The sequence below is a fragment of the Terrapene carolina genome, unplaced genomic scaffold (genome assembly GCF_002925995.2).
Source record: "Terrapene carolina triunguis isolate 2854851 unplaced genomic scaffold, T_m_triunguis-2.0 Scaffold85, whole genome shotgun sequence".
Classification (NCBI taxonomy): domain Eukaryota; kingdom Metazoa; phylum Chordata; order Testudines; family Emydidae; genus Terrapene; species Terrapene triunguis.
In genome coordinates, this window is record NW_020664436.1 from 43187413 (window position 1) to 43210537 (window position 23125).

Below are 23125 nucleotides of genomic sequence, written 5' to 3' on the forward strand. Positions count from 1 at the left end.
AAGGACCAATAAGGGGACAAGATACTTTCAAATCTTGGGGGGGGGGAAGGCTTTTGTTTTGTGTCCTTTGTTTAAGGGGTTGTTCGCTCTTGGGACTGAGAGAGACCAGACATCAATCCAGGTTCTCCCCATCTTTCTAACCAAGTCTCTCTTATTTCAAAATTGTAAGTAAAAGCCAGGCAAGGCATCTTAGATTTACTTTGTTTTCTCAACTTGTAAATGTACCTTTTACCAGAGTGTTTATCTTTGTTTGCTGTACTTTGAACCTAAGACAGAGGGGGGTCCTCTGAGCTCTTTAAGTTTGGTTACCCTGTAAAGTTATTTTCCATACTGATTTTACAGAGATGATTTTTACCTTTTTCTTTAATTAAAAGCCTTCTTTTTAAGAACCAGATTGATTTCTCCTTGTTTTAAGATCCAAGGGGGTTTGGATCTGTATTCACCAGGAGTTGGTGAAAGGAAGGAGGGGGGAAGGGTCAATTTCTCCTTGTTTAAGATCCAAGAAGTTTGGATCTGTATTCACCAGGGAATTGGTGAGAGGTTTCTCAAGGCTTCCCAGGGAGGGAATCCAGTGAGAATGGTGGCAGCGGGACCAGAGCTAAGCTGGTAGTTAAGCTTAGAAGTTTTCATGCAGGCCCCTACATTTGTACCCTAAAGTTCAAAGTGGGGATACAGCCTTGACAGTTGCCCAGCTAGCAGAGAAAAGGGGAAGAAAAAGATGATGTAACACTGGTTTCTTTTTTGTAGTTTCTAATTCTAGACTTAAATTTTAAAAGGTTGTTTTTAAAACCCAATGTCATAGTTCAGTGTTTCCCAAACGTGGGACGCCGCTTGTGTAGGGAAAGCCCCTGGCGGGCCGGGCCAGTTTGTTTACCTGTCGTGTCCACAGGTTCGGCTCCCACTAGCAGCGGTTCGCTGCTCCAGGCCCGGCCAGTACGTCCCTCGGCCCGTGCCGCTTCCAGCAGCTCCCATTGGCCTGGAGCAGCGAACCGCGGCCAGTGGGAGCCGCGATCGGCCAGACCGGCGGATGCGGCAGGTAAACAAACCGGCCTGGCCCGCTAGGGGCTTTACCTACACAAGCGGCGTCCCAAGTTTGGGAAACACTGTCATAGTTGATTAATTTTTACTCTCTATTGTTTGTACTTTCACAGAAGTTTTAAAATAACATTACTGCTACTATCAAAATAGTCATTTTATTTAAAAAAATTCTGAATTCATTTAATAATGTGGCCAAAATTCAAATAACTGATTAGTGATTTCGGATACCCAACTTTTGACACCTTGAGAGGTATGATTTTCCCAAAATCGCTGAGCACTTGCCACCTGAAAATTAGGCCCCTTTATGGTGCCTCAAGTTGAACATCCAAAAACTGAGATACGCAAGTCAGAGTATTTTTTTACCTGTAATTCAAAACCAGTTAAATGAATTGTTTTCAAACTTTCACAGACATTCTCCATTGCCTTCAGACTAACTTTGGCAATTTCATGCCCATCCAACTTTCCAAAACAGAGTTTTGGGTGAGATAAAATAGGGCTTTATATTGAAAACTGACTGCAACTTTGAATGTGTAGAGGCTACTGCTTCTCCATAATAAATTATTTCCACATAAGAATATTTGAAACTCACCTAAAAACCACAAACCAAAAATTCGGTGGCTGATCAAAATACGTTACAGCATAATCAGCAAAAGTTGTTTTAGCCCATTCATCCTCATAGCAGGGGTATTTTTTGATAGACTTACAGTTGCTTTTAAACATTTCTCTGAAAAACAAAAAACAAAAATAAAAGAGATGAATACTTAAACTTAATAAGGAGAAGACCTAGATCTTGACTTCAACTTCCACATGTAAGGAAGAACACTAGGGTATATGTGACCCATTGGTACAGTGTGTGTTATATGTCCTTCCCTATTGGCTGGTCCACATGAAAGGATAACAACCTACTACTGCTAACAGTTAATGATGATACTCCTTCACCTCAAGTGATAAAGTCTGTGCTTTGAAGCTAGAAGTCCTGGGTTCAGTCTCTCCTAATGACCAATAGGGGACGGTTGTCACATCTGTGTTCATACTTTGATTATGGCATATCTCCTGAGTGGCACGAAGCCAAAGACCAATTGCACGTAGCAACCCAACATTTCATTGCTTTTACAAAACTTCTTTACAATTTCTGATCATCCAGTGTAGTTTCCTTTCCCTCCCATCATGCTGCCATCTTGTAGTTTTTCTTCTGAGGCCCCATTTGAAGATTAAAAGCTTAATTTTACCTTTAAAACACTTCTTTGAACAAGAAACACTTTAAAGCAAACCCAAGTATCCTACATTTCAAATGTGTCTTTGAAAATCTCAAATGCTTTGTATGTTTAACAACATTTTCAAAATTTCAAAACAAGGTCAATCTTTTATCATATTTATTCTGATAAAACATTGACTATATGGTTATACAAAGAATTCTGTGGAACAGGCTGCAATATAAATTTTTCATTTATTACATAATACCTCAGTAGAGTTACACCACACTGTTCAATATTTGATTCAATCAAAGTCCACAGTTTTTGCAGAGTTTCTTTGACATTAGCATTCTCCTTAGTACCTGAAAATAACAAAATGTGTTAGAAAAATCACAAAATATCTAACTTTTTCATTGTTCTTTAAAAAAAGTGAAAAAAATTATCGGGGCAAGTCAGTCATGTTCTGAATCAAGTTATGTTCTTATTTTAAATTTTACAGAATTCTTGCACTTCTGGAAACTAATTTCTCCTATAAGGCAGTGAATTTCCTGTATAAACAGCATTCCCCTTGTCACATGCTGATCAGCCCTCTTGCTATAGACAAGAATGATGTGATCAGTCCCTTTTACTGAAGTACACATCCCCATATAAATTATAACATGCTGCAGTGAGGTGAGGTAACTTCAGTGATCAGTAGAGGCAATGATCAGCACATTTAACTATAAGCTTAATTATACTGACTTTTCCTTGTAGTTAATACCATAACCTACATGCAAGGAACTAGAAAAAGAAGGGAAAAAATCTAAATGAAGACTGGAGAAAAAAAGAAAAACCGCATGGGACAGTAGGAGAGAAAATAGGACCGGTATATGGGGAAGAAGAGAAAAAAATAATTATGAAAAAGGACTAGAGGGAGAGAAGAAAAATAAGATGAGTAAAAGACAAGGAAAACAGTGGAGAGAAAAACAACAAGGAATCTGGTGGCACCTTGAAGACTAAGATTTATTTCGGCATAAGCTTTTGTGGGTTAAAAAACCTCACTTCTTCAGATGCATGGAGTGAAAGTTACAGATGCAGGCATTATATAATGACACATGAAGAGAAGGGAGTACCTCACAAGTGGAGAACCAGTGTTGACAGGCCAATTTGATCAGGGTGGATGTAGTCCACTCCCAATAATAGATGAGGATGTGTCAATTCCAGGAGAGGCAAAACTGCTTTTGTAATGAGCCAGCCATTGGCCCTGTCAACACTGGTTCTCTACTTGTGAGGTACTCCCTTCTCTTCATGTGTCATTATATAATGCCTGCATCTATAAGTGTCACTCCATGCATCTGAAGAAGTGAGGTTTTTTACCCACGAAAGCTTATGCCCAAATAAATCTGTTAGTCTTTAAGGTGCCACCGGACTCGTTGTTGTTTTTGTGGATACAGATTAACACGGCTACCCCCTGATACTTGACAGTGGAGAGAAGTAAGAACTGAGAAAGAAGAGGTAGAGACAAACAAAAGAAAAGAGTTAGGAAAAACCCACTTGGCAACTGATACATGGAAAGGTAAATCTCCAGAAGAACAGAATGATGAATATAGACTGAAGCACTGTTATTTTATATGGTGCTTGCCAGAAATAAATAAGGTAGGCACTAAATTATTTGGAGCAAAGAGCCTAAATAAGACAAGACTAGGGATAATAGTTCAGGAGCAGGAGAGTGTTGGGATTATGGACGAGAAGAAGAATGTATGAGGGATTGCTTGAAGAGGTGGATTTTAAAGGAGAGATCGATCTGAAGGAGAGAGAGGATGCCTGGCCAAAGAAGACAAGACTGACCCAGGCATAGAATGCACAATGCATGGAGAGAAAAAGCCTCCATAAGGGTGGCACTGGCAATCATTCAAAAGGAAGAGTCAACCTGAAAGGGATGGTGTATTACTGAAGGAGGTGGTACCCAGGAAGCATGTCTCTCACACAGGGTGGTTTTCTGTGCCAAGGCACTCATGAGCTGTCAGAACATTGTAATCATATGACAACTGTTGCCTTGGCACCCCATGCACCCTTTTCCCTGCGCTGGCTGAAAAGATCACCATGTTTCTTTAGTCCGATGAAGTGTATAGATAGGAGAACAGATAGAATGTGATGGCACAAAGCCCTCTCTGAAACTACCCAATAGCAACACAGAAACTTCTTATACGAATGGGCCACTACAGGAAAGGAAATGCCAGACGCATCTGAAAGTTCAATGCTCACCTGCTTCAGAAGAAAGTTAGGACTTGACTGAATCATCAGCTATATAATATTTGCAAGAAAAAATTGCACTACGTCATGTGAGACTTGCACAGTTTTATTTAATTTGCAGGACTGTTTCATATGAAATACATATAGGAACAATATTCATGGTATATGCCTCTATCACATGCAATATATTAGGAAAAGATTAAGAAGATTCAATACAACTAAAGCATTAAATATATTTTTGTATTTTTGTACAAGCTCTTGGACTTTTGCCCTTTTGAAAATTAGGCCCTTAATCTCTGTGCCTCTATTTCCTCATTTGTAAAATGGGGTTAATAACAACTACCTTCCTTACAAGGTTATCGTGAGGCTAACTCATTAACATCAATAAAGTGCTTTGAGATCACCAGATGTAGATATGCAAAATTTAACATCATCATCATCATCGTTAGGATTTGAAAGATCCATTATGCTGATACATTCTTGGACTTTCTGCTGACCTCCCCTGCTAAGTCTCTGATGTTGATCTGTCTGTGATTAAGCAGTTTTTACGGTATGAATGATGAAAAACCTTGTTTTGTCATACACTTATTTGTAATTTTTATCATCAATTTTTATATTATAGTTGCCTACATATTTCTCAGTGATGTACAATGATTTACTCAAGGTCTCTCTCCCCACCTCCCAATCTGCTCATACTATTCTTATCAAAGTCTCTTTCTCAGCCAGAATAAGATGCATGAAATATTTTGCCATTGACATTTAGATTCACTACTGACCTACTGTTAATCTTCTTCACTATCTACATTTAAAAAAACACACACAAAACAAAATGTGGATATACAATATGTAATTGGCAAACCTAAAAAGAGAACTCTTCATACCTTTTTAATCTCTTTATGATTCACCCATGCCAGCTGTTCATACATATTCTCTTGAAAATGCTACTGTATGTTTGATCACAAGTGGGCATCAAAATATTCAAATATTTTTAGTAAAACATACATAAGTCTTTATGTAAGAATGACAAACTGTTAACTATGTTGAGCTCTTGTTTTATTTGTAGAGATCTGTGGGAATACTTCTCAGAAATGCATTACAGTTGTTTAAAGGAATAGTATTATTTTTAAGAGAACAGTTTCATTTTGTGGCTTTATATATATATAAAATCAAACTAAATTATATTCCACTTTCCACAAACTAAACCTGTCACAATATTTTGAGCTAACCAAAACTATGTTTACATAGGCCCTTATCTGAAGCCCACTGAGATCAATGGCAGTCTTTCCATTGACTTAATCAGCATCACTGATGTGACTAAGGGTATGTCTACACTGCAGTCAGTGGTGTAGCTGCAGCTCAGGTAGGCACACCTGCACTAGCTATAACCTAGCTAGTGCAGCTAAAGCAGCAGTGAAGATGTAGCAGCCTGGATCCTGACATGGGTTAGCAATGCAAGTATGTACCAGAGTTCCGGGCAGATTTGTATAGCCTATGCTGTGGGCCGTGCCACTGCATCTTCATTGCTATTTTTAGCTGCTCTAGCGAGATTAAAGGTAGTTCAGCTATGCGTACATGAGCTGCAACTGCATCTCCAATTGCGGTGTAGACATATCCTGAGTGTCACACCGGGCTCTGTCTCAAGCAGTATGTTAAATTTAATCAGCCATCTTCATTTCATCTATAATATTTCACTGCACTCCTAGTAAAATTTTTTATCAAATTTGCAGATAACTAGTAAGAGGGTAGCACAGATAAAATAATATGGTGAAACACTAAACACTTAAAATAAGATTTAAAAGGCCTACCTGGTTTTCTGCCATTTATCAATTGCCTAATATAGGTCCCTCTCCAATTGCTTTGCAGTTTAAGCACTGCAGCTTCTTCTTCAGAAGTTGGAGTTCTGTTCTGCCAAGCAACAGGAAAATTTAGCTCTATCACCTCTGAAAGAAAAAGAAGAATGAACAGTACTATAAATACGATGTGACGTGAAGGCTACAAGCACTACAACTGCTTGACTGAGAGTTAAACAACTATGTGAGCTATATTCCAGAAATGCCTTGATTTGCTCATAAAGCTTCCATTTATGCTACCCCTTCATCCTGTTATAAATTTTACTATATAAGAACCAATGTAAGTTAAAGCACTTATCAAGATATACCACATGGGGACATATATTTATTGTGTAATTACATGATGTTGTCATGCAACTACTATGCTAATGTCATGGGTCAATCCTGTCCAGCTCACAGTGATTTGGTAAGCTGGTATTTCTCCTTAATGGGAGTCATCTTGTGGTCACAGAATTTAATTTAAGTCTCTTGTTCTAGCTGGAAAATAACCTACAAAATATTAACCAAATAGAAACTGATGGAGTGATGTCAGATTCTACAGACACCCTGAAACAAGAGGCACAATTTTCACCTCCATAATAATAAAAAACATTTCCCCACAAAGAATTCTGTTACTGATCCGAGTCTTGTGTTTCACTCTCATATTTAGGCCGCCAGTCACACTTGCCTGCATATCAGGTAAAGTCTCAGGCATAACTGGAGAGAATGAAAGATTCTCCTGCCAAACACCATTTGGCTTAGGGAACAATGCCCTGGGTTTAGAGTCAGGAGACAATGGGTTCTGGTCTCCCCTCTTCTACTGAATACTGTTAATATATCACAGCCCTTATTACTGTGCAAGGTTTCATATACCTATCCCAGGAAGCAGACCACTCTAACAAATAAAGTACAAGGCCACTTCAGACAGGTCTCTAAATGACAGAAACTTGTCTTATCCACTCAGGTACACTGCCTTTCAAAATGAATATGCGCCTCTCTATCCTGTCTGCAACTACTACTTTAGCCTCTAGACCATATTCACCTCCCACAGTCAACGGTTGAATCCTGATACTGCTGTGAAATGTTGGGTCTCATAAATAGTTGTGTAACCCACAGGCAAACTACTGTGTTGTTCCTGCTGCCCCTGCCAGAGGCTGATCAAAAGAGAGGATAACAGTATACTTCTACTACCAGCAGGTTTTGTTATCTCAAGGTCTGTGCAACAGACCTAAAAGTCCTGGCTCAAACCCTGCTTACCACCCAAATGGGGGGGGGGGGGGGGGGGGGAGAGTATATGATTAAGTAATTAAAGACTATATCATCATTCACATGCAAAAGGACACAGAGTTAAGGTTGCAAAGATTATATTTTTTCTGGTATTTCCTAAAGTTTGAACACTTGACTTTGCAACCTTCCTTTTATATATAATTTTTGGTAGGCTGAGCTGGCAGGTTGTAGGAGGAGCAGGAACATGGTCTCTATCCCTGAATCTGTAGCAATTTTAGAGGCTACTGCCACTAAACCGAAATTTTATTGCTATACCATTTAAGCTGTTCCTCTTCTTCTCTTTGTTGTTTTATCATTTTCAACTTAATATCCTCCCCTTTACTGTACCCATTTGGTGCCACGGGCAGAGGAGCCTGAGCAATAGCATTGGGACAGCAGAGGTAACACAGCCAGTCAATGCCACTGAGTTGAGTGTAAGGCCTCAGTTATCTCACCCAATAAATCTATAGTGTCTCCTCTTAAATTAGTATGAGTAGCCTGAAGTAACTGTAATTACGGAAATGATTTTATATTGCAAAACACTGTGTCTAGAACTAAATTGGAACATTGTGTTAATGCTGATTATCTTATTTGTACTTTTGTTAATGCTAGCTGTCCCTTTAAGAACAGGACAAGGTTCTTGATTGTACAGTGGGTTTGCAGGAGAGCGATGTGTGGGTGGTTTTTGCCTGTGTGTTGAGAATATGGAAGTCTCTGCCTGTGTAAGCTCTAAAAACGTTAGAACTTTATTTAACAAACTTATCTTTCAAGTAAGTAAGCCACATTCTAAATGGTGTAACAGAGTAGGGAGCTGAATGCTTTAGGTCACTGCTAATTGGCTACAAAGCCTTTCACCTGCAGATAACCAGTTTGAAGCCAGCCACCTTCAACAGGAATTAAAAGTTGTTCCCATCTAAAGGATGCTTGTGGCTTTTATATGAGAACAGTTTGATGGGTCTTAGTTCCAGCTCACATGTCACAAACTCACTCTTACGCTAAAGAGTTGTCTTACACAGTGGGGCAATGGAGGGGGTGTGATTTTTAATGTGCACTAATGTGTTGTTTATTAATTGGTACATGTAGACCCTGCTGGTGTACTTTAATGTGATGCTGTTTGAAACAGTACTACTTTCAAGCATGCTAGGGAACCTTTGGTTCTTTTAAAAGAAACGTTTTGATATTTTATTCAAGATGACTTTTTGTTTCAGAATTTCCTTTAATTTTATTTTAGAAACTTCAAACTATGTATTTTGTTCACCCCAAAATGATTTTCATATTTATTTTTTGGAATTGCCAGTGAACCAAAAACCCATCATTTGCCCAGCTCAGTCTAGAAAGTGGATAAGATTATTGTAGCTCATGTCTTGACTTCTAGACAAGAGGAAATATCTAAAGAGGCTTTCTTCATAATTGTACTCACAAAATTCTATACAGATTCTAGCCAGAGCATAGTGAACTTTGTCTTTGAACCAACAAGATTTTGCCCTCAAGAAAGAAATATATGTTTTGGGTTGTACCTAAAAGATTCTCAAGAGTTTTTTCAGTTTATCACTATTTCCATATACATATAAACTATATGCACAAAAGTCACACCAAAAAGTTACTTAGGTTGCATAGTAAACCACTTGAAAGTTAGGAAATGCCAGAATTACAGTTGCCTGTGCATCCCCTTCGTGCATCCTGCCTGCAGACTGAGTGAGATAGGGGGTTCTGAGGGTTTCTATGATGCCAAATGTTAGGCAATCTAAATATAGGGTATGTGACCAGCTCCCCCTGAATAGAAATGGACAGACAACTCTGAATATAATGATTAATATCAGCACAGTACCTGAAGATACATTGTCTTCCACGGGAGCATCGTTGGCTTTCAAATCCAAAGTGAAGGATCTGAAAGCGAATTCAAAATTGGGAGGAACCTTATTACCTAACACTTGTTGGATCAAACACCCAAAAGCATTATTGAAAACCTAAAATTAAAAAGAGGAAAAAATTCAGACAACCGTTTATTTTGTCAAAAAAGCTGACTTATATATATCTTTGATCAATAATATTCTATACAGAATACTCCACAAATGTTTGTTTTTTCCATTTCAAAACTTATGCCTTTGAGCTCCCATTTTGCACAAATACATATGACAAACACTTCTCTCTAGAGACCTAGATAGTTTCAGGAGCAAGAAATGGGAAAATACTCTTTCATCTTACTCTGTAGTACCATATTCATTTTAAATTTAAAACATCTGCTTATGAGATGACTAACATATATCTTCCTATAGGACTTGGATTCTTTGGGTATGTCTACACCCAGCCGCTAGTTCGGCGGCTGGCAATCTAAGTTCTGGGTTCGACTTATCGCGTCTTGTCTGGACGCGATAAGTCGAACCAGGAAGTGCTCGCCGTCGACTGCGGTACTCCAGCTAGATGAGAGGAGTACCGCGGAGTCGACGGGGGAGCCTGCCTGCCGCGTGTGGACCGAGGTAAGTTCGAACTAAGGTACTTCGAACTTCAGCTACGTTATTCACGTAGCTGAAGTTGCGTACCTTAGTTCGATTTGGGGGTTTAGTGTAGACCAAGCCTTTATCATAAAATGGCACAAGGGTTATTAAAACGTTTGGCTACGTGTTTATATCAGAGATGAACCTGAACTGAAACATTGATTCTGACTTCCTCCCCTAAACATTGGAGACGTTTGAATCTGGCACCAATTTCACATACAACTACTGTGAATTGGACTGGCTTCTTTCTGTTTTGTATCAGTGATTGTAAAAAATTGAATACCTACTTCTAATGAGTAATCCAACTGATTAAATATGCATCATCATTTCTATCAGCTGTTCTGTACCTGGATACAAGTCACACATGTTGAAATCAATGTACAAAGTGTTGTGTTGAATAAAAAATAAATCAGGATAGAGTTACTCTAGTACTGTAAACATTTTAGGGAAAATATTTATTAGGCTGGGTAGCTAAATACCAATTATAGTCAACAGTAATATTGCTGGTTTTGGTTGTAATCACTTTGTTATTTCTAGTGGCTGCTATTACATTAGGATGCTCTATGTTAAAAGCATGATTATTTAATGTTTTGAAGAAAGACCTAGCATAATTAAATACATGCATACAACATTTAAGGGAAAGTATAAATAATAAAAAACAGGGAAATGTTGTGACTATGAAAATAATCTGACTATTGTCTTCAATAACAAAAAGCCAAATCAATTTTTTCCTGAGACATCAATCTTAGACACAGTAGGGAATTATTCTGTGTATTGCTTTCTGAACTTCGGTTAGTCTCTTTGCTTTCATATCCTGAATCAGATCTCAAAAAGCTGATGAATTTTGATGTTTGAAACATGCAGTGCCAAACTGCCAAAACACGGTCTCTGATTTTAGCATGTGCAGTTCTGCATATATTATCATTTGGATATATAAAGGAAAGGCAATTTCTATTTGTATTTGTAAACTCTATCATTTGCACATGCAAGTTATAATGGATTTCAAACCATGTGTGCAAAATTAGAGGCAGAGTTGGAGACCCCTTTGAAAATTTGGCTAATAATTAATAATAATTAATAATAATAATAATAATAATAGCTTATTTGAAGAAGAGAATGAATGTTAACATATGCACTCTTTTATATTGTGAACTCTTTTAGAAAAAGCAGATTATTAGAATTGTTACCTTGAAGTGTTCTCTAGCTATTCCTGTACCACGGAAGCTGTGAGGGAAGTGAGTTAGTTCCAGCTCCTTCAGGGCCTTGGAAAGTTCAGGCTCACTGCTGAAATTATTAATCACATTTCCAATAGCTTTCAGGATAACTGTAGCCTGTTCTATAAACCGGTAGCTCTCCTGGGGAGAGAGAACATTTTAGCTTGTGGAAGGAAAATGCTATCAGTTTATCAGATAATGAAGAATATAAAAATATTATGCATTGATTATTCTTCTTTTGTACCAAGCACTGTAGAATGTTCAGTCAAAATTAAGATGCATATTTATATTGTAGTAAGAATAAGTGAAGGCTTCTCCTAGCTAAAATATACACTGTGACATAATATTGGTTAATCCCATCCATATATTCTTAGAGGAGTATTTGTATTTGGTTGAACACCATGTCAAAGTGAATGCTGCACGTAGCAGTATTAATCTTCACCTGAATTTCTATGTGAGACTCTAGAGACTAGCTGCTCCTCTTGCAAAAATCTGTGGAAAGAAGACCACAGGAGACAACTATAGAGGCAGTTTTACATTGTTTTTATGGCCAAGGAAGTTCCACCCACAGATTCTCCCTTTTGTAAAGAGAAGGGGAACAAGTTGAAAATGTTTCTCTTTTTTTCTTAACATATAAAGTTCTCAGGTTTAATCTACCTTCCTAAATATCCATCCTAGCTTGCATAAGCTACTTTAATATCCTATTACACCTCTACCCCGGTATAACGCGACCTGATATAACACGAATTCGGATATAACGCGGTAAAGCAGTGCTCCCAGGGGGCGGGGCTGCGCACTCGGATGGATCAAAGCAAGTTCGATATAATGCGGTTTCACCTGTAATGTGGTAAGATTTTTTCGCTCCTGATAGGGTGACCAGACAGCAAGTGTGAAAAATCGGGACGGGGGTGGGGGGTAATAGGAGCCTATATAAGAAAAAGATCCAAAAATCGGGACTGTCCCTGTAAAATCGGGACATCTGGTCACCCTAGCTCTTGAGGACAGAGTTATATCGGGGTAGAGGTGTATTATGCAGCAGTGCAAATGGCTGCAAAATTTCCCCTTTTAAAAAATGTGTTGCTGTGCTTGAGAATCTACACTTTCATTTAAAAAAACCCCAAAGTCTCTGGCCCAATCATTTTAAAGGAAACCTTGAAAACATGGAGTGAGTTTAACTAATAAAGACACATCTGTCTGGATCTACAGACAACCTAACCAACAGCTCCGAGAAAGCGTTAACTGCTCCCCAGGGCCTCTGATCACAGCTATCACAAAGCCCTTTGAATCAATAGTTCATTTTAAGAACAAAAGCTATTCTGGGGCCTACTGGTCATTTGGCAACCATATGGGGGGAAATGTATTCATCTGACCAACAGTTTGCATCACTAAGTAGGCATTTTTGAACCTATCTTAATAATCTTTACATGCATTTTATGACTATCAGAGCCACATGCTGCAAAAGGGAAGACAATACACTACCTCCAATTTAAATATTTCCACTACATTCTTTAATATCCAATTATATATTAGCACATGAATGAATTTTTTAGCTATTTTAAAGTTCACAACAACAACATCCAATGCCTGCTTATACGTTTACATCACATAGCTATAATAATGCCCATCTTCATATATGTCTCTCTCCCTCACATTTCCAATATCTCAGAACTGTTTCCCTTGCTTCCATATATATTTGGAATTTATATTACATTATTCAGTAAAATCTACTATAAATAGAGATGTGACATTATTTACATTAAGATTTAAAATGTTGTCTGTGACAATACTAAGAAAAGTGATTTTTAAACAATCTCTTTCTGCACAACTCACAGAATTTTTTTGCATATCCTCCAAACTCAAAATTCAAGAGAAAAATTAGATCAGTCTGCAGTAAACAGCGGTCAATGATTTGCAATAATATTGCATGCGTTGTTATGGTAACATGTACCTTGTCAAGATTTGGCATAACAGTATCCTCTTCACCAAACACACATGGCACCATGCTACACAGATGGATATGGTGCCCTATAGGGGAACTTGCAGTGAAGATTAACACATGTCGCCTACATAAAAAATAAAATATAATAAAAAAGAAAAGCACTCTCTTTTAGAACAGTGGTTCTTCAACCTTTTCATTCAGTGGACCAACTTCACAACAGTGAAATTCTTTCCTGGTCCACCTCTCCTTTTAACTCTCAATTGCTAATTGCTTGGTTCTCAAATAAGTAATTGAGAAGAGCATGAGGAAAGGCTCCTCGAACTACTGGTGAGGTTATAATTACAGGTTGTAATTTGAAAAGCCACTGTTTTAGATTTATTTTCTGCTTTAGTTTGATTACATGTGGTTTTTATAACACAGAATAACATATTGCTGTAGTATTCATAAGGATAGAGTATAAACTCTTTAGATCAGGGACTGTGCCTTCTTTTGGGTTTGTATGGTGTTTTCCGGACACTGATTGAACCAAATAATAAATAATGATAAGAAGAATTTAAAAGCAAAAACCACAGCTGGCTACATTTAAGTTTATAAATCTGATCTGGAAAATCCAAAGTAAGAGTCAAGTGTCTTAGTTATCCGCTACCTTAATCAAAATTACTATAAGGACATAGGCAAGAATAAGAAAATTTAAATATAAAACCAGATTAGAATAAAACCACTTTAATGCAATAATTATAGGCCCAATCCATTTAAGAGTAGCCTCATCAGTTACAGTTCAGTGTGCCCCCTTGGGAACTACAGCTAATTCCAATTTTGAAAGGAAGAAGAATTCTTTCTTGTATTCACACAAGACAGGATCAGGCACTCAACACCATATTTTTCCTTTCTCTTGTGAATAGTGGTATGAGAACTTCTTTGGTTAATAGCTCTTTAACAAAGGTCTGGTAAGAAGAATAAGGGAAGAGCCACTTGGTCCAAAGATTTTAAAATTTGCTTTTTTTAATTGCAACTGGTTGGGGAGGAAGACTACAACACTTCCCAAGTAATTTTTCTTTTTGAATGAAATGGAAACTGCTCCACAGGGTGAGTCCTAAGCCCACTTCTACTCCCATGCCTGAGATTGACCTGTTGTAAATTCTACATAATTAATTATTCCTTCCAGCATGATTGCAAATTGTGGAGGGATGGGGAATCAGAGATGTACTGCATGGGTGGGGAGCTTATCTGTAATAGATTCCTGCTTCTCGGGTAGCTCTGAAACTTGCAGTTGCAGAAATATAAAGATTTGTTCTTTGATTTAGAGTCCTGCATAAGGCTAACTTTTCTGCTGAAATTTCCGACAGTGCAATCCCCCACAGAACTTGATTCTCCAACTTTCAAAAACTGCACAGCTCAGAAGAATGCAGATGCTGATTAATCTGTCCATAAGCCAGTTCAATCAGGCATTCTGATGTATATATTTTTTTCCAGCTGAAGTTTGTTTTACTGCCATTTGTCACAAATGAAATCCATTTTAATATTTTAAATCAGTTTAGAGAAAAAAGGGAGAACTGTTCAACTTGGTTGACTTAATACCTGATATATAACAGGTCTTTGTGTTTACCTTTCTGTTGCTTTGAAATCCTCTTTGATTTCCATTTATAGTTTGTTGGCATGGACATACAGGACATGACAGATATATATTGTTCTGTTCAAGTTTTATAGGTACTTTTTGTAATATTGTAAGTTTTTGATATAGTTATATATATCAAACTAAACTGGTAATTCTTTATTTTTGAGAACCAAAAGCTTTGAATTATCCAGCAATTCAGACCTTGTGGCAATACATCATGTATTGTTTCTTTCATTTCAAACATGTTAAGAGACTAGTAGATATCTAAGGATGAATCCCAATCCTGCTGGAAAGGCATAACGAGTGGGGTTCCACAGGGGTCTGTTTTGGGACCGGCTCTGTTCAATATCTTCATTAACGACTTAGATATTGGCATAGAAAGTACGCTTATTAAGTTTGCGGATGATACCAAACTGGGAGGGATTGCAACTTCTTTGGAGGACAGGGTCATAATTCAAAATGATCTTTACAAATTGGAGAAATGGTCTGAGTTAAACAGGATGAAGTTTAACAAAGACAAATGCAAAGTGCTCCACTTAGGAAGAAAAAATCAGTTTCACACATACAGAATGGGAAGAGACTGTCTAGGAAGGAGTACGGCAGAAAGGGATCTAGGGGTTATAGTGGACCACAAGCTAAATATGAGTCAACAGTGTGATGCTGTTGCAAAAAAAGCAAACATGATTCTGGGATGTATTAACAGGTGTGTTGTGAGCAAGACACGAGAAGTCATTCTTCCGCTCTACTCTGCTCTGGTTAGGCCTCAGCTGGAGTATTGTGTCCAGTTCTGGGCACCGCATTTCAAGAAAGATGTGGAGAAATTGGATAGGGTCCAGAGAAGAGCAACAAGAATGATTAAAGGTCTTGAGAACATGACCTATGAAGGAAGGCTGAAAGAACTGGGTTTGTTTAGTTTGGAAAAGAGAAGACTGAGAGGGGACATGATAGCAGTTTTCAGGTATCTAAAAGGGTGTCATAAGGAGGAGGGAGAAAACTTGTTCACCTTAGCCTCTAAGGATAGAACAAGAAGCAATGGGCTTAAACTGCAGCAAGGGAGGTTTAGGTTGGACATTAGGAAAAAGTTCCTAACTGTCAGGGTGGTTAAACACTGGAATAAATTGCCTAGGGAGGTTGTGGAATCTCCATCTCTGGAGATATTTAAGAGTAGGTTAGATAAATGTCTATCAGGGATGGTCTAGACAGTATTTGGTCCTGCCATGCGGGCAGGGGACTGGACTCATGACCTCTCGAGGTCCCTTCCCGTCCTAGAATCTATGAATCTATGAAGGAGGTGGTATGGGGTTGTCTTTTCTTTATTTTTACAGCCAAGGAACTGCTTTAAACCAGATATCTAGGGCTATATGCCAAGAGAAGTGAATTCCACAAAGCATCAATGTCATGGTTTCCGAATCATTTTAAATTGGAATTTTAAAGAACTATACAAAGGTATAGTTGGATTATTTGGGAACTTATGTCCTTTCATGTTTCATAAATTCCATTTCAAGAAGAGTTACAATACTGGCTACAGTATCATACTTCAGTAAAAGTTTTGATGAAAATGTGTGTTGGAGAGAGCTGCTAATACCTCCGCCAAATTTCTGAAGCCTTCTATTTAGAAACAACATGCCTACACAGAATGTATTTCAGTTGTTTTTTTCTAGAAAAACTAGTGGAACTACTCATATGAATAACTGCTCAACAAAGAGAGAGTAAGGGATTCACAGACTGACACACAATTTTAAAAACTTTAGTAATGATTCTTAAATCCAAATAAACATTGCAAACTTACCAAAACTTGGAAAAATCCTATAAATTTTATGCAAATTTAACATTCAAATATTTGCAGATAATTAACCATTCCAGATTCAGTTATGTAAATTCTATCCTTAAGGCAACAGCAGGTCTTTAAGTGCTAGAGGGAAATAAAAAAAAGACTAGTACACACCCTGGGGGAAGGCTTAGCATAGCAGCTTTGGTTGCATATGTATGTATCTTTAGCACAAGTTGTCCAGTAGCCACACTTTTCCAAGAGAAATTTTCAACCGTAAGCATGCCCTGTGGTACACCAGAACCTTCTTTTTGTGTCGCTGTAAGAAAAACAATTAGAAAAATAAAGTTAGAGCAATTGATAAAATTTTATCATGAAGCAGAATTCAGGATCACATTTTGCTCATCAAAGCCCATAAAAAAATAAAGGGACTATTTGTAAGTTGATATATGCCAGTGGTGCCTCCACCAGCTAAGTGCCCTAGTCAGCCACAGACGTTGCCTACCCTTAATGGTAGCTCTGGGAGAAATACAGCAGTTTTTTAAGTTAATCGGGTTCAAAAAAGAACTAAATAAGTTCATGGAGGATAGGTCCATCAGTGGCTATTAGCCAGGACAGGCAGGGATGCAAAACCATGTTCTGAAGTGTCCCTAGCCTCTGTTTGCCAGAAGTTGGGAATGGGTGACACAGGATGGATCACTTAATGATTACCTGTTCTGTTCATTCCCTCAAAAGCATCTGGCATTGGCCATTGTCAGAAGACAGGATACTGGGCTAGATGGACCATTGGTCTGACCCAGTATGATCGTTCTTATGTTCTTAACCAGTGTACAAAGATAGCACGGAACAGGGGTTATGTATACACTCTACTCTGAGGGCCTTATTCAGAAGTGATGTGTTAGGAGGAGATATAAATTAGATCTCTTTGCACTCACTTTGGGTACATTTACACTTTGAGTGTAAATTCCTGCTCAAAGAGCTACACGTGTGCTAACTCTGAGTCAGAATGCTAAAAATAGATTGTAGCCACAGTATCGTGAGCAGGAGCAGGTTCTAGCTTCCCCAAGTATGTACCTAGCATCTCAAATGGGCTCATACTTTGGGTAGCGAGCCCCTCCTGTCACCGTTGCTACACATTATTTTTAGTGACCTAGCTTGCTCAGTGTTAGTGAAGGTACATCTCCTTGAGCTGGAATTTACACCACCAGCTCAAAGTATAGACGTAACCTTAGACTCCCACAGAATTACTTGGACCTGTGTAATAGGGTCTAACACATTGGTGTAATTACACCTTCTTTTGGCTCCTTGGCATGTAACTTACATGCACTCAAGGTATGTCTAGACTAAGGTTTAACTCAAGTTTACTGCCAATTAACTTAACTAACATCTTTAAAAATATGAATCTAGATATTTCACAGACATTTGTGATTTATCCTAGGCAGAGCCCTAGAGTATCAAGATGAGTCTGCTGTAAACAGATTCAAGAGTGTCCAAACAGGGATTTGCATCAATTTTAGTTAAATCAGTGCAATTACTGCATGTAGACCAGCCCAAAGATAGAACAGTTTGCAAGAAGAGAAACCAGACAGAAATGACACAGGAAATGAAAGGAAATCCATACTAGAAAGGTATGGACAAAAAGTGAATAGCAAACGATTAAACATCGTAAACAACTCCTTAAGAGGCATTGTTCATAAAAAGGACGCGAAAAAAAGTGTTTTCAGTGTGGAGCAATACAAAAGCACCACTGTGGCACAGCCAAGTGTTTTGCCAGATCATTTCCCGGAGTCAACTTGCTCTGTTTAAAGCCTGCCAAATTACCGCACAGGTGAACACATCTTGCTAAGCAGATCTGTTGTGACTCAGAATTCATCACGATACTATGGACCTAGCATGTGTCAATACTGCAGGAGAGAGAACTCTAAAATATCCAAAGGGAATATTGCAGTTCTCATTAAACCATCTAGGCACTGAGTGTCACCTGCTCCATACAAGACCAAAAGAAAAAGAAAAAGCATGTTTCAAAAGAAGACAGTTAAGATAAAAGAGTCTTTAGCAGTTGAGAACAATCAATATTAAAACACTTTTTTCTTTGTATTGATCTTACCTCCAGAATCCCCCCAGCGTACTAATGCAGAAAAACTAACCAGGATTTCAATAGGCTTCAAACTGTCCACAAATAAATAATAGAAGACTCGATCATCTGTAAACTGCAGGTGGAAAAGGGCATTCATGTTTAATTTCTGTTGAATTAGTCTTTTACAATTTTTTATTTAAAGTTCAAACTTTGTGACTCAATGTACATATGTAAAACAAGCAGTTAATTGTTACCAGTGCTTCTGACAGAGCTTCAAGTTTCATTTACCTACTAATATTAATCTTTCATTCCACAGATTAGAGAAAAAATAGTTTCTTTAATAGAAAATGTACCTACATCTTATGCACATCTTCCCTGTGTACCACCAATTTAATTAAACCCTGCTTACCTATTAGTATTTAATCCAACAGTTATAATAAGGGACCAACATAGTTACCTTTTAAAATATCATTATGATATGAAGCATCTGGGATATTGTTCTACAATTTGCCAACTCTAATCAATTCCAACAAACTTGTAAGATATACAGCATCATGAATATTCTTGATTTGTAGCTTGTAGCATACAATTTATTCTGCATCATTATATCTACTTTGCAAAAATCATAAAATATGGCAGCATTTTATTTACAACAAACATCAGAAACAGCAATGTGTACTGCACCATTCCTATAAAATATTCCAATTTAAACTTAATTTCATTGTGTCTTTCATTTTTCTTAAATTGGAGTGTTTCTCACAGCCATAACTGTAAATATTAGCAATTTGATACTGAGATCAAGGCTAGATGCACTTCATGAAGATATGTTTTACCCCAAACACAAGGTATTGGGGTCAATACAGGGGCAACAGGGTGAAATTTAATGGCCTATGATATGTAGGACATCAGACTAGATGATGTAATGGTCCCTTTTGACCTTAAAATCTATAAATCTATGAAATTACAGTACAAAAGTGTTATCCCATATGGCTGATATTTAATTTGCCAGATGGCATGAATATTTGATTTACCTGTGTCTAATAAAATATTATGGTACCAGAGTAAAGGGTTCTAAAGAATATACTTTGCCATCCTAGCACACAGCTAGGATTGTGTTGACTACATTTTAGAAAATAGAGCATATTTTCAGTTGCACGAAGTTGCATATTCAAAGCAGATCATAGGTCAGGAAAACTGACCTATGATCTGGTTAGACTTTATAACAGTGAGACTAGTGACACTGAAGATATGCTGCAGTTATGGAATATAACCCATATAGATAATTTCTGGGTACAGGATTTTGTACTAGGTCTATTCATGACAAAGTTTAACTGCACTGTTAACACAATTACAGGGTATTAATGTACTAAATATGAAACTAAAGGAGCAACACATTCAGGCATGTTTAATCTTCCAGTTACATTAATTTATTAGTTAACTGTAGGTATCTAAAACATTGCTACAGTGTTTTTACATTGTAATTTCAGTATATGTAAAATGTAATTCCAGTCACTGGAATAGATTCTCAAGTGCACCAGAGCAGCTCTTAGCACACCTAAAGAGTCAAGGGATGGGAGACTATATTTCTGCCCTCCCAATCTCGGGGCTCTCAGAGATTGAATCAGTCTGGGATGCTCTTGAGAGGCATCTCTGCTGCTGCCTCAAGGCCAATTTAAGTCACCTTTGCCTTGCAACTTAAGTGGAGTTGAGGATCTGGCACACAGTATTCTATAGTGTAACCTGAAATCTTTTTGCTACCTCCAACAGTCTGCATTTTTTCAGCCATTGCCAAACAGTAATCTGTGGTACCACTGTCATTTCTGATTTCAAAGGAAGGGAAATATTGCAGTATAATTTTCAGCAACATGTTGACTTTTAATGATGACCACTGTAGCCGTAAGTATTTCCATATATATTATTTTCGTATTATTATTTTGTCTGTAATAGTTGTTCTTCATGGGTTAGCACTAATATTTAGGATTTATGAATTATCAAGATGTAGGCTCTCTCAATAAAATAAAGGTGAAATCAATAATGTGATGCATGCATGTACCTTAAAATCGGCTTTCTGATAACTATAAGCATATGTATTTGGTTTGTGGAAAATATGCAGGTTCCTAGAAAGAAAGATAATGAGGGGGAAATTAATTGTAGTATTAATAATTTATTTTAGTAATTTTTTTCTCATCCCACATGGTGCTACTGCAACCATTTCTATCCATTCAAAACTATTTCTTGAAAGTGGTTCAACATTTGAAGCCTCATAAAAAATGAACATGTACAATTTATCTCCAGTGAAAGCTGTTGACATTGATTAGTACCTTTGTTGCAGGTCTAACTCTCTCTTATGCAGGTCTGACAGCTAGTTTCAGCTTATTTGGATTTGTAAAAGGCAGCAAACCGAAATCATCTTAAAATTTTAACACCTAAAAAATCACTAAACTATAGAAAAAGCAGAGGCATCACTATGGGGGATGATTGCCTTTATGCAATTTGTTAACACTTCTATGAAATTTATTGCTGTTCCACACCTCGCCAGAAAACGACTAAGAAACTGAATCAAATTGTGACCTCAGTTTGACCCAGTTCACCTCACTGAGTTCAACTTTAACTGATGACAGAATTTGAACCAGAGTTCAGAGTTTTATACAAAGGAAGAGTTCAGATTATTCAAAGTCCCTATTGAGGCGGTGATACATTCTTGACATACACCAATTCTATAACTGCTGATCTGCTTCTCCTCCCCCAAAATTGATGCCAATTTTTAACATCCATATCAAGTTTTCTGTATTTGACCTATGTTCACATTAGGCAAAAAAAGACATTCAACATCACTGGCTGTCAGGATAAAAATCTTAGCTTGCCAGCTAAAATTTCTGTGTAATAAAGTCTTTAAGGATCAGTAGGGATCATTGTTAAAAAATGTAAGTTCTAAAAATAAGCAACTCTCATTCTTTTTAGAAATGAGAAAAAGGAACTGACAAGTTTGGCATATAAATTTGTTACAGTGGTCTTCAAAAGGCTAACAGTAATTTACTCTATGTTCAACTAACAAACCTTTTAAAAATTTGTTCATATTTCACCATTGACTCTAAGTAGAGCTGTAACTAAACTAACACCCTTTACGAATAGGAAACAGTGTTGCAGAATGGAAGGGGGAAATCACTTGCCTGGTGACTCTGCTTCAATAAACGTATCTTGAAGGATTCTCGCTCCTGATCTGGTGCTCCCTAACATGAGACAGGCAGTCCTTCCCAAACTCTAAAGTGCTCTATAGTGTTTAGTCCCTACAGGTAGCAGGTAGCATGCAGGTTCAGGCACTAGCTACAGCCCTCCTTCATGTACCACCTATGACAATAACCACTGCCATAGAGACTTTCCAGTCAGTTCTTAATGAGTGGAAAGTGAAGGCTTCCCAAAGAAATATCAGTTACAAAAATAAAATAACTGAAATATTAGTGAGGCTAAAAGCCAAAAGCTTTAAAAAAATGCAGAGAAAACCAGAACATCTAAAAATAGGTTCCCACTCAGAGAACTAGGATTGCATATTAAGAAACTCCGACTTCTGTAAAGATACCAAAGGTAAACACAACACTGCAACATGCAGCAAGAATAGGGGCAAATGCAAACAATTAAGGTTATTTGTTTATATAACATCAAACACGAGGCTCAACACTTGGATAGCCTGTAGAATACATCCAAAATAAGGAACAATCTCCAGGTTTCTTTCAAGATATAAAACGTCTAGGATTGAAAGAAATGGGTTTCCCTACTTTGGATACAGGCTCTATAGGACTGAAGGTATGTCTGCACTGAAGCAGGAGGTGTAAATTTCCAGCTCAGGTATACATACCAGCACTATCAATGCTAAAAAGGCTAGGACTTTTCAGCTTGGAAAAGAGGAGACTAAAGGGGGATATGATAGAGGTATATAAAATCATGATTGGTGTGGAGAATGTGAATAAGGAAAAGTTATTTACTTGTTCCCATAATATAAGAGCTAGGGGCCACCAAATGAAATCAATGGGCAGCACATTTAAAACAAATAAAAGGAAGTTCTTCTTCACACAGCGCACACTCAACCTGTGGAACTCCTTGCCTGAGGAGGTTGTGAAGGCTAGGACTATAACAGGGTTTAAAAGAGAACTAGATAAATTCATGGAGGTTAAGTCCATTAATGGCTATTAGCCAGGATGAGTAAGGAATGGTGTCCCTAGTCTCTGTTTGTTAGAGGGTGGAGATGGATGGCAGGAGAGAGATCAGTTGATCATTACCTGTTAGGTTCACTCCCTCTGGGGCACCTGGCATTGGCCACTGTCAGTAGACAGGATACTGGGCTGGATGGACCTTTGGTCTGACCAAGTATGGCCATTCTTATGTTCACTAGGAGCTTGCAGCTAAAAATAGCAGTGTAGCCATAGCTGCATGGGCAGCAGGATGGGCTAGCCACCCCAAGCAC

At 37.8% G+C, this 23125-nt stretch overlaps 1 protein-coding gene across 1 annotated transcript in view; it reads right to left on the reverse strand.

The window, feature by feature from the left end:
- Positions 1-23125, reverse strand: part of ADGB (androglobin) — a 219879-nt gene that overhangs the window by 84709 nt on the left and 112045 nt on the right. Inside the window, 10 exon segments of the mRNA XM_026649581.1 lie at positions 1628-1762; positions 2500-2593; positions 4476-4514; positions 6269-6403; positions 9387-9525; positions 11241-11408; positions 13216-13330; positions 16767-16908; positions 18697-18799; positions 20720-20783. Coding sequence (XP_026505366.1) covers positions 1628-1762; positions 2500-2593; positions 4476-4514; positions 6269-6403; positions 9387-9525; positions 11241-11408; positions 13216-13330; positions 16767-16908; positions 18697-18799; positions 20720-20783 — 1134 coding nt within the window.